The sequence below is a fragment of the Rhodotorula toruloides genome, assembly GCF_000320785.1.
Source record: "Rhodotorula toruloides NP11 unplaced genomic scaffold Scaffold15, whole genome shotgun sequence".
Lineage (NCBI taxonomy): Eukaryota > Fungi > Basidiomycota > Microbotryomycetes > Sporidiobolales > Sporidiobolaceae > Rhodotorula > Rhodotorula toruloides.
Genome location: NW_015622975.1, coordinates 129,866 through 141,039, shown reverse-complemented (window position 1 = coordinate 141,039; position 11,174 = coordinate 129,866). Strand labels below are relative to the sequence as shown.

The window sequence follows — 11,174 nt, the reverse complement described above, 5'->3', positions numbered from 1 at the left end:
ACCCATGTCTATGCAATCTCTGCTTACCATCAGGCGGAGGAACGACGAGACGGCGACCACTCTGGACCTCGATGGACTCGCTCGCCTCCTCGACATGCCCGGCCTCGCCACACTTCCCTCCGCACTTTCTTCCGAGCTTTCCTCCGACCGCCTGCCGAGCATCTCTCCGCCTCGCTCATCGCTCCGTCCGTCCTTCGCGCATGGTCGTGCGGCACCTTTGCGTTCGCTGCCATCTTCACGACGTCTTCGCCTTCTTCCGCCTTCGCCCTGCTCACTGTTCTTCAACACTTCGGCGCCATGGGCCGTCTCGACTCGCCCGGAGCCGTCCTCGCCAAGTCCTCGCCACAATTGGACGTCCGCGGACCGCCGAGATTCAACCGGCTTGTGCCTCCTCGTCCTGCTCAACCTCTTTCCCTCGCCTCTCACGCACGCTACCGTCTCTCGAGTCCCACGACAATATCTCGATGCCGCATCCTCAGCCCACCGGCGTCATCTTCATTCCCCGGGACCGCGAGGTGCCTCTCACCCAACTCGTCGCCGGGTTCGAGGGGATCTACAACGCTCTCTGCGATCGCGCCGCGCACTTTGCCGACCGTCGTGATGGCGAGAGTGCTGCACGGATCGGCCGACTGCTGTTTCGCCTTCAGGCCTGGATCGGGTCATGGTGGAATGACCACCTCTTCCGCGTCGAGTTGCGCATCAAGAGGGATGAACCACCCTTTGCCGACAACCCCGCTCGCCTCAACAATTTTGCGACCTGGTGGCTGTTCACGAGCCCGCAGCAGCGCGAAGTAGTCAACTACCTCACGAGGTTGGGGCAGAAGATCCGTGAGGGTCGCTTTGATAACAAGGCACAACTCGTGCGTGCATTTCCCGCGTAAGACCGCATCTTTGTTGACAAGGCATCGGTTGTGCAGCCTTCTTTCGACGACATCGCCGTCAAGTTGGAGCTCTACACTCCGAAGGAACGTCCCGCAAGTAATTCCTACGGCCTCTCGCCGCGTCTGTCTCGCGCATCCGTCCAGAAGGCGGAGAGTTGGTGCGTCTGATTCCCATACTTTAACCGAAGGCAAACGCACAAGCTCACGTTACACCGCCAAGCAGTACGTTCGCTAGTTACCTTCTGTCGTCCACCTCATCTTTCGCTGAGGCTTCTCGAAACCTGATTAGGGTTGAACGCTCTCGAGCGAGGCTCCTACCAAACTACTCCCAGTCACAACAAATCTTTCGTTGCGCCCCAACTAGTTTGTCTGAGCCAGTCGTCTTGCTTTCGTTCTTTTCGTTGACTTGATCCGCACAGGTTCCGATCCTGACTCAATTCTCGGTGCAGACTGTTGATCACGCACTGCTGAGTGTGCACAACGGCGTCAAGCGCGAAGGTATCAATCTCGAGGCGTTCGAGACGTGGGGCCGGACTTGGTGGATGAGGCTGTTTGCGGCGCATGCAGACAAGGCCTACCTCGCGCTCTGGTACTGCCTGACGGAGGCTCAGCGCGGCGAGGCCATCGACTTCTTCGTCCACTGCGGCCTCCGGCTGTCGAGTGAACGTGAGCAAGCGCTCGTGCGTCTCAGTTCCCCTCGATCCCGTCTTCCTTCCTCACTGACTTTGGCTTCTCTTGACCGCAGTTACCATTCGAGAACTCGCCGCTTGCGCAAGAGCTACGGGTGAGCCAGCTTCTCGATCTCAAGGAGCATGCCTAACGCTAGATCGTTCCGCAGGACCCGCAGGCTGCCCGCGCGCTCGCCGGGAGGCGCACTCTTCGGTATGCTGTCCTGCTCATCTCTCCCACAGCTGACGTCGGATGCTGACCTAGCCGTTCCCACAGTTCGTCAATCGCCGCTTCTCCCTTCCTCTCGCTTGAAGTTGAGCTGATCCGCCTCGCCTTGCAGTCCTTGCGGCCTTCGAGCAGGGCGCCGTCATCAAGACAGGGAACGAAGGCTACGACCGCTGGCCTGACATGCCCGCGTTCCTTCAGTCGAGCGCGAACTCGCTCGGCACTTCCCTCCTCCACAACTACTCGCACCGCCAGCGCGCCATCTACCCCATCTAGTTCTTCAGCGTGGCAGTTCTCTTGTATCACTTGCGCTCGTTAAGGCCGGCCGCGAGACATAAGCGCAGAGCGAAGGAAGCGGTTGACCTTCCCAAGCGAGGCGGAACCGCCGAAGCAACGTGAGCAGGAGGGTGGGAGAGCAAGTGCTTGATCGAGCGAGGTAGAACTACGAGTCTATTGACGAGAGGAACGAGAGAAGGCGTTGCAAGAGCGAGTATCTACGAAAAATCGCCCGGTCAAACCTGCGTCGGCCGCATCGTCTTGTTCCCGCTCACAATGAGCGACTTGTATGCGTCGACTGTGTACCAAAGACGTGGTCAGTAGGGAACCGCTGGTGAAGGGAGAAAATGCGTGTACCGTCGCCGTAGAATTTCTGAGCGGTGCCGTCGGCGCACACTCGCAGCTTCAAGAGAAAGAATGCTAGCGGCAGCATGAGGCTGAGGAATCACAGCGGCCAGTCAGCGAGACGTCCCAAGGGAAGTAGCGCGCGAGCGTGACCAGGTGCTCTCGACTTTTCACGCCTCCTCGAGCTTGCCGAGAGCTTGCGCTTAGGGTGCGCCTCCATTGATAACTTAGTCGAGACCTCTCGCCTGCCGCTGAGTCGCTCGCTCCACGGACAGTCCGCCTCCGCGGACAAGCCGACCGCGAATCGCTTGTCGACGGACCTTGCTCGGTTGCTCTTCTTCAGACCGCATCTTATCTTTGCTGCTCTGCGACGACATACAGACATCCTGCACGATGGCCCCTCGCCCGCCATCGGGGACAGTCACCATTCCATGGGATAAGGCAGTCCCTCTCGCAGCCCTCGTCGCTGGTTTCAGGAAAGTGTTCGCTGCGCTCCTACTCGCGCTCGGCGCACTTTGCCAACTGTCGTGATGGGGAGGGTGCTGCACGCATCGGCCGACTGCTGTTCCACCTCCAGGGATGGATCGACTCGTGGTGGAACGAGCACCTCTTCCATGTCGACTTGCGACTCGACGTCTCCAAGCCGCCCTTTGCCAGCCATCCCTCTCTTCGCAACAATTTCTGCACCTGGTGGCTCATGAGCCCTCGCCAGGAGGAAGACGTGGTCGCATACCTCGAACGTCTAGCAGGCAGGATCGAAGAAGGGCGATTCGATGCACGGCGCGAGCTGGTGCGCTGCTTCTGCAGTCCACCCAGTCCCTGTGACTGCTACTGATGCTCAGAACTTCCCAGCCTCCATTCAGCAAGGTCGCAGTAGACCTGGGAGTCTACCTGGGGTCTACTCGCAGCGAGGAAGATGAGTTTGGCTTGAGTGCTCGGCTCCAGGCACATGCCGTGAAGAAGGCGAAGAACTGGTGCGTGGCACTCGTTTTTGCTATGAAGACTTCATTGCTGACATCTGGTCACAGTCCGTCGTCGCATTCCCCTTGCGAAGACTCGCAGAACTCACGTTGACCGGCTTTTTCACACGCAGGGGTTTCAGCTCTCGGGCGAGGCTCGTACCTTACTACTCTCAGTCACAACACGTTTCTGAGCCAGTCCTCTAGCTGTTGTTCATTTCGTTGACTTCATTCGCACAGGTTCCGATCCTGACTCAATTCTCTGTGCGGAGTGTTGAAAAAGCACTGCTAAGCGTGCACGCTGGCGTCGAGCGTGAAGGTATCAACCTCGAGGCGTTCAAGGCGTGGGGCAGAACTTGGTGGATGAGGCTGTTTGCGGCGCATGCGGACAAGGCCTACCTCGCGCTCTGGTACTGCCTGGCGGAGGCTGAGCGCGGCGAGGCCATTGACTTCTTTGTCCACTGCGGCCTCCGGCTGTTGAGCGAACGTGAGCAAGCGCTCGTGCGTCTCAGTTCCCCTCGATCCCGTCTTCCTTCCTCACTGACTTTGGCTTCTCTTGACCGCAGTTACCATTCGAGAACTCGCCGCTTGCGCAAGAGCTACGGGTGAGCCAGCTTCTCGATCTCAAGGAGCATGCCTAACGCAAGACCGTTCCGCAGGACCCGCAGGCTGCCCGCGCTCTCTCCGCGAGGCGCACTCTTCGGTATGCTGTCCTGCTCATCTCTCCCACAGCTGACGTCGGATGCTGACCAAGCCATTCTCACAGTTCGTCGATCGCCACTTCTTCGTTGCTGTCGCTTGTGACTCGAGCTGATCTGCCTCGACTTGCAGTCCTTGCGGCCTTCGAGCAGGGCGCAGTCATCAAGACAGGGAATGAAGGCTACGACCGCTGGCCTGACATGCCCGAGTTCCTTCAGTCGAGCGCGAACTCGCTCGGCACTTCCCTCCTCCACAACTACTCGCACCGCCAGCGCGCCATCTACCCCATCTAGTTCTTCAGCGTGGCAGTTCTCTTGTATCACTTGCGCTCGTTAAGGCCGGCCGCGAGACATAAGCGCAGAGCGAAGGAAGCGGTTGACCTTCCCAAGCGAGGCGGAACCGCCGAAGCAACGTGAGCAGGAGGGTGGGAGAGCAAGTGCTTGATCGAGCGAGGTAGAACTACGAGTCTATTGACGAGAGGAACGAGAGAAGGCGTTGCAAGAGCGAGTATCTACGAAAAATCGCCCGGTCAAACCTGCGTCGGCCGCATCGTCTTGTTCCCGCTCACAATGAGCGACTTGTATGCGTCGACTGTGTACCAAAGACGTGGTCAGTAGGGAACCGCTGGTGAAGGGAGAAAATGCGTGTACCGTCGCCGTAGAATTTCTGAGCGGTGCCGTCGGCGCACACCCACAATTCCTTGCAAACGCTGCAACAGACACGCGCAGGAAACTCGGGACCGTTAGCTCGGCCCCGCGACAGGTTCGCGAGGGAAACGGGAGACGCACGTATGGATGAACGTGCTGTCGTGGGAAATGACGAGCACACCGCCGTTCCACACGTTCAGCGCGTCCATGAGCGCGTCGAGACCTTCGATGTCGAGGTGATTGGTCGGCTCGTCGAGGAGGAGGATGTGCGGCTTCGACATGGACAGGACGGCAAAGGCGACGCGCGACTTCTGTCCTCCGGAAAGGGTGCCGATGAGCTGGAGCGAGGTCATGCCCTGTGCGAGAGAAGATCGTAAGGGTGAGCGGGTGCGAGCGCGGATGGTACAGGGGAGCGTGTGCGAGCGAGACCAGGCGAGACTATGGAGGAACGGCCTATGCGAAGGAGAACGAGGAGACTATACAAGCTCGAAACGTACCGTGATACCGAAAGCTCCGAGATGTGAGCGATACTGCTGCTCCGTCAAGCCGGGGAAGAGCCGCTGGAGGTACGCGACCGAGTTGACGTTCAGGTCGAGCGAGTCGATGTGATGCTGAGCAAAGTCTGCGAGTCGGGGCCAAGCGAATGTCAAACAGCCGATTCGAACGGTGAGGAGACGACGTGGACGCACAAGCGATGCGAAGGCGACCGTTGCGGCTCTGCTGTCCTCGGACGGGCTGAAGCTCCCCGATGAGCAGCTTGATCCTGTTGCGCTGCAGGTCAATGGGCCGTTCCTCGATGCTATGGGAGAGAACGCAGAACGCACAAGGTCGACTTTCCTGCGCCGTTAGCACCGATCAAACCGATTCGCGAGTCGAGGCCGACATCCATGTTGACGCCCTTGAGCAGCATCTTCTCCTTCGTGTAGCCGAACTCGACATCCGTAAGCTGCAGCAGTGGCGGCGAGATCTTGTCGGTCTCCGGGAACTTGAACGTCACGACGTCGTCTTCCTCGGGCGGCGTAAGCTCGGGAAGCTTTTCGAGGATCTTGATCTTCGACTGCGCCTGCGCCGCCCGATTGGCGTTGTCTGCGCGTCGCGAGAGATCGTCAGCACGCATCTGAGTCAAAGCGGACAGGCAAAGTCGCTGTAGGGGAAAAGGGCAAAGCGGGCGGAACTCACATCGCCACCGGTCGATGAACGCCTGCAAGTGTTGCCGGTACTGCAGTTGACTCTCGTACTCCCTCCGCTGCTGCTTCGCACGCTCGCTCTTGGTCGCGTAGAATTGGGCGAAATTGCCCTTGTAGTAGTCGAGGCGTTCGTTGTGCTGGTGGATGATGTCGGTCGCGACGGCGTTGAGGAAGGATCGGTCGTGCGAGACGACGAGGAGCGTGGACGGCCAGGTCTGAAGGTAGTCTTCGAGCCAGGCGAGGGCGTTGAGGTCCAAGTTGTTCGACCTGCGAGGAAAAGGGTCAGTCGTCGCTTGGCAGTGTCACGGCAAAGACGGCACGCACGGCTCGTCGAGAAGAAGCAAGTCGGGCTTGCAGAAGAGCGCGCGAGCGAGCGAGAGACGCATGCGCCAACCACCGGAGAACGCCTTCGTCGGCATGTCCTGCAGGAACGAGTTGAGGTCAACATCGGCCGACCTTCAAACCGAGACTTTCGCACGCACCTGATCCGCCTTCGAGAAACCGAGACCCGCCAGCAACTCTGCAGCCCTCGACGGACCCGAGTCGGCGTCGATCTCGATCAACAACTTCTGCACCTCGCCAATCCTCGCCATCGCATCGTCCTTCTTCCGCTCGAGTTTCCGCAACTCGGCGTGCTGCTTCTCGCGCTCCTCATCGCTCGCGCCGCTCGCAGCAGCCGCCAATTCCTCCGCCTCCTTCTCATGCTGCGTGATCTGCTCGTTGAGCTCCTTCTCCTCAGCCATAAGGCGCGTTCGGTGCACGTCGGCCTGCAAGACGGATTCGAGGGCGGGAGTATCGTCGCCGACGACTTCTTGCTGGACGTAGAGGATCGAGATGTGCTGAGGAATAGCGACTTCTCGGAGAGCCATGGCGCGCAAGAGGGTTGACTTTCCAATACCGTTGCGACCGATGAGACCCGCGCGGCTGCGTGGTGGTGACTGTCAGATTGGAGGCGTTTGTGAGCACAACGAGACTCGGGACGTACCGACCATAGGGGAGAGTGAGTGTCGCGCCAGAAAGGATACGGTTCGAGCCGAAGTTGAGCTGGCGCCGCAACGCGAATCTGTTAGCGGGGCATTCGGAATGAGTGGAAGCGGTACTCACGTCGATGCCCTCGATGTGGATGTCCTTGCTCTTGCCCTTGCCCGACCCGACAGCTTGAAGCGGGTTCACCTCCAAGAAGAGCTCCTCGTAGCTCTTCTTGCTCTGTTGCGCCTGCATGAGCTTCGAGCCCTCGTACAGCGAGCGGGCGTTGCGCTTCTCGAGCTTCGCCTTCAGCTTGGCTTCCGCCTTTTCGAGCGCCTTCATGTTGACCTGCGACTCGCGCGCCTTGACCTGCACGAGTTGACTGTTGTGAGCATTCTCTTCATTCAAAAAGTAGAGCGTATAGCCACGACGCCGTCTGAAGCACAGACGTTCCGACACAGCAAGAAACCGATCACTCACCACCGACGCGATGTCGACGACCTGCGTAACCGTCTGCCGCTTACTCTTCATCTCCTGCCGCTTCATGTCGAGCGCGACCTCGAGCTTGGCCGGCTCCCTGCCCGCCGCCTCCTTGCCCTTCCCGCCTCCGAGCTGCTGCCACAAGTTGGCGCATTCGGTGCAGATCCGGTCGATCTCGTCTTGCGAGATGGGGTTGGCTGACTCGGACTCGAGGAGCGGGCGGATGAACGAGCTGACGGGGTCGTCGTCCGGGTCGGATTCGGCGGACGAGGTGGTGAAGAGCGAGTTGATGTACTGTGAGCGGCAGGGCGGGTCAGCAATGCTTTGAGTGGCCCTTCCGAACCCTTGGCCGCGCCGCTCACGCCCGCCAGTCATCGTCTCAAGACAAACGCACCGAGAGGACCGGAAAGTCGAGGTTGGGCAGCGCGCGCTGGATGAGCTGGGTGGCCATGCTGTGCGGCCTTCGTAGCAGTCTCTAGAGCTCCTAGTAGCAGATCAGGCAGCCAAACGAGATAGCGAGCGTTGTGGTCGCGGTCAACCCGCTCGAGCTGATGAAGATGCGAGGTTCGTCTTCGACGGTTCACATCGCTCAGCTGGACTGCCTCATTGCTACTGCGAGAGCTGTGCATCGTGTTTGGCGGCCCAGAATGTCCCGTTTCCAACGCTGTCCGCCGTCGCCGCCGGTTCTCTCTCTTGATCCTCGCCTCTCGACACCCACCCTCGCCGGTGCTGCAGGTGCTGCTTTGTCGCCACGGGTGATGATAGAGCGTGCAAAGCCACTGCATGAGGCAGCGCATCCCAGACGGGGTCACAGCTTGCCTCGGCACTTCTGCTCGACGCTTCCGCGGACTCACCGAACCGAGCACGACTCGCACTGCTCAGCTTCGCCCCTCGCTCTTCCTTTTCGTCTCTAGCCATCAGTCACAGCCATGCCTCCGATCCGCTCCCGTCCTATTCCACCCGACACCGCGGTGAACCCGCAGAAGCTCGTTCACTGCTTTCGGGCGGCGCAAGACGCGCTCTTTGCTCGCGCCGCACACTACGCCAACCTCCGCGACAAGGAGGGAGCGGCGCGTATCGGGTTGCTCATGGTCGGCCTCCAGGAGTGGATCGATACCTGGTGGAACGAGCACCTCTTCCACATCGACGTTCGCATCAGATCTTCGGAACCGCCTTTCGCTAGTAATCGCGCTCTGCGGTACAATTTCTGCACTTGGTGGCTGTTGAACGAGACCCAACAAGCAGAGATCGTCGAATGGTTGACCGATTTGAGCAGGAGTATCAGACGAGGCGAGTTTGATCGGGCGGACACCCTTGTACATGCTGCCGTTCTCGCTGGAGTCGAGGAGCGTGCTCACTGTCCTCACTCAGCCTCCTTTCAAGGATCTCCGCCTCGCTACCCCCATCTACGCCGTCCGCGAGCGCGACGCAGGAACTCCTCAGGGCCAGCTGTCGACTCGTCTTGGCACGGCGTCGGTGACAAAGGCGATGAACTGGTGCGCCTTGCTTCACCTACTTTCGTCTCCGTTGTGCAGTATGCTGACCAACCCTGGCAAAGCAGCGAGTCGAAGCCTGCTTCTTGGACATCGTCACGCGGGGACTGAGCTGTCCACGCTTTTTGTGGCTTCCAGGGATGACCGCTTTTGGGAAAGACGCATACAAGGAGACGGAGTATACGGGCAAGTCGTTCGTCGCGCCGCAGCTTGTCCGCCCTTTGGTTCCTTTCCCTCTTTCGGACCTTTGACTGAGCCTTCCCACCTCCTGCACCCAGGTCCCTCCCGTAACTCGCTTCTCCTGGCGCAAGGTTGCACAGGTGCTCATGAGCACTCACGACCGAGTGACGCAGGAGGGCCTCAGCATCGAGAACTTCGTCAGCTGGGGTCAGGAATGGTGGACACAGCTGTTCCAGGCGCACGAGGGCAAGCCATACCTGGCGTTGTGGTTTTGCTTGACCGTGCAGCAGCAGGGTGACGTCGTCGACTTCCTCAAGACCCGCTGCGACCATTTGCGAACGCACGGCGAGCAGGCACTCGTAAATCCTTCGCGCTATGTCGCGCTTCAACAAGCTGTCGCTTACCGGCTCGCTTGCAGACTCCTTTCGATACTTCACCCTTGGCATTCGACCTCGAGGTGTGTTTCTCCGCCGCCTTGTGAAGGCGGACAAGCTGAGCGCAACCATTTTTTTGCAGGATTCGCGCTCTCACGTCGCCACGAAGCGCCGCCTCGGGTACGTACTCTCACAGCTCTCTCCGTCTCCTTGCCGCACACAACTGACGTTGTCCATCTCGCAGTTCGTCCCTACTGCCCGCCACCGGCCAACGCAAGACACTAACCTGACGACCTGCGCAGTTCGCGAGGCTACAGATCAACATGCGCTTATCAAAACGACGTCCGAGGGATACGACCACGAACCGCCAATGCCTGCGTGCCTCGCCTCGTCCGCACACTCGCTCGGGTCCTCTCTCCTCAACAATTTCAGTCACCGCCAGCGCGCCATCTATGCCTTCTAGTAGCCGTCTGTCTGCAAATCGACACAGGTCCAGATTAGCTCCTTACTGCCGGTTTGTGAGCGAGACTTGCCCTCCCCCCTGCGAGAGCCTTCGCAAGCGGCCCTCAGAGCATGAACTACTCGCGTTGTGCTCGATGGTTCCTGGCAAACAACATGCAATGCGCGAGAGTGTCCGTTGAGTGGTATTGTACCGCAATTGAGCAAATCTTGCTCTTCCGCCGTTCCACCACCCTGCTTCGTGTGCGCCGTTACTGGACGCGATCGTCTCCTGCAACGTTGAGAGGCTCGGGAAGGCCGTTCATCGACTGCAAGAGGTCAACAGAGCGTCAGCGAGATCTCGGAACGAGCGAAAAGCAGCTTGGGACGATGAGATCAGAAGACAAACATTCGGGTCATTCGGGTCAGAAGGACGGAGCGCCGTATTCTCCATACGTCTAGGAGACCACCAGGATCATCAGCTCAGTTTCTCGGACAATCAGGAGGGCAAAACGCACGGCAAACGGGGCGGAAGCTCGCTTTCGGGGATGTGCGTGACGCCTTCGAGGTCGGGCGTCGTCTGCTTCTTTGCGTGGGCATGCTGAGGGTCGTGAGCGACCTCGTCGAGGTTCTCTGGGGGTGAAAGAACCGTCAGCGAGCGTAAGAGAGCGAGGAAGGGAGGGCGAGGACGCACGGCGGTGAGGGAAGGAGGAGAGTTCGGCGGGAGGCGGGACGACGTCGGGAGGACCAGAGGTGGCAGGCTGAACGCGCGCTTCCTGTTCGCGTTCGGCTTTGAAGAAAAGAGCCGGGTGTGTCCACTCCTCGACAGCTTCGACGAACGGTGAAGACCGGAACGTACCAATCAGCCTGTCCGCCCTAGCCTCCTCCTTCTCGTGCGAAGCCTGCGCAGCATGAGTCTCCTTCGCGACGCGCTCAGGGTCGTCCGTGGGCTGCCAAAGTCGAGAGAGTGAGTGGAGTTCTGGACGAGATGGCGGGACGGGCGCACCTCGCCGATGTGCAGGGCGTGCTTGACTTCGCTCAGGAAGTGTGACATGGTGTGCTCAGCTGGTAGAGAGGGTTGTAGCGGTGGACGAAGCGAGTGGTTGGGTGAAGGGAGCAAGTTCTCCACGTCGTCCGGAATGACGTCGACGATCAAGTTCTTCTCGATGGCGCATGGCTTGCAGCGGTTCTCCTGGCCATGCAGCGCTCTCAGAAAGGAAGGCGAAGCGCTGTGCGGACGAAGAGGCCGAGACGAAACGAATCCTCGTTGCAAAGCGGCTCCTCCCAAGCGACACAGGGGCACGGCAGTACGAATACAGATACAAGGCGAGTCGGACAAGCGTATGGACGATGAT

General features: G+C 59.7%; 5 protein-coding genes across 5 annotated transcripts; 3 read left to right on the top strand and 2 right to left on the bottom strand.

The window, feature by feature from the left end:
• Positions 1-464: 464 nt before the first annotated feature.
• On the top strand, positions 465-2,051 carry RHTO_01798 (uncharacterized protein; the record flags this gene model as incomplete). Its single annotated transcript, XM_016415477.1, has 9 exons — positions 465-860; positions 918-1,039; positions 1,105-1,115; positions 1,171-1,244; positions 1,301-1,561; positions 1,627-1,665; positions 1,720-1,763; positions 1,815-1,825; positions 1,891-2,051. 9 exons carry the CDS (start codon positions 465-467, stop codon positions 2,049-2,051), a joined length of 1,119 nt encoding a protein of 372 aa, XP_016272451.1.
• A 738-nt stretch (positions 2,052-2,789) lies between these two features.
• On the top strand, positions 2,790-4,347 carry RHTO_01797 (uncharacterized protein; the record flags this gene model as incomplete). The annotated part of the gene is made up of 8 exons (XM_016415476.1): positions 2,790-2,876; positions 2,974-3,186; positions 3,249-3,370; positions 3,490-3,541; positions 3,596-3,856; positions 3,922-3,960; positions 4,015-4,058; positions 4,122-4,347. 8 exons carry the CDS (start codon positions 2,790-2,792, stop codon positions 4,345-4,347), a joined length of 1,044 nt encoding a protein of 347 aa, XP_016272450.1.
• A 236-nt stretch (positions 4,348-4,583) lies between these two features.
• Positions 4,584-7,785, bottom strand: RHTO_01796 (ATP-binding cassette, sub-family F, member 3; the record flags this gene model as incomplete). Its single annotated transcript, XM_016415475.1, has 13 exons — positions 4,584-4,645; positions 4,705-4,763; positions 4,843-5,057; positions 5,199-5,323; positions 5,391-5,464; positions 5,526-5,787; positions 5,881-6,155; positions 6,213-6,310; positions 6,371-6,812; positions 6,874-6,932; positions 6,993-7,223; positions 7,335-7,628; positions 7,729-7,785. The coding sequence occupies 13 exons, from the start codon at positions 7,783-7,785 to the stop codon at positions 4,584-4,586; spliced, it is 2,253 nt and encodes a 750-aa protein (XP_016272449.1).
• A 478-nt stretch (positions 7,786-8,263) lies between these two features.
• On the top strand, positions 8,264-9,844 carry RHTO_01795 (uncharacterized protein; the record flags this gene model as incomplete). Its single annotated transcript, XM_016415474.1, has 6 exons — positions 8,264-8,650; positions 8,706-8,830; positions 8,966-9,020; positions 9,106-9,464; positions 9,524-9,561; positions 9,699-9,844. The coding sequence occupies 6 exons, from the start codon at positions 8,264-8,266 to the stop codon at positions 9,842-9,844; spliced, it is 1,110 nt and encodes a 369-aa protein (XP_016272448.1).
• Positions 9,845-10,091: 247 nt separating this feature from the next.
• RHTO_01794 (uncharacterized protein) lies at positions 10,092-10,873 on the bottom strand (the record flags this gene model as incomplete). The annotated part of the gene is made up of 6 exons (XM_016415473.1): positions 10,092-10,148; positions 10,229-10,277; positions 10,338-10,452; positions 10,514-10,609; positions 10,679-10,769; positions 10,826-10,873. The coding sequence occupies 6 exons, from the start codon at positions 10,871-10,873 to the stop codon at positions 10,092-10,094; spliced, it is 456 nt and encodes a 151-aa protein (XP_016272447.1).
• Positions 10,874-11,174: the final 301 nt, after the last annotated feature.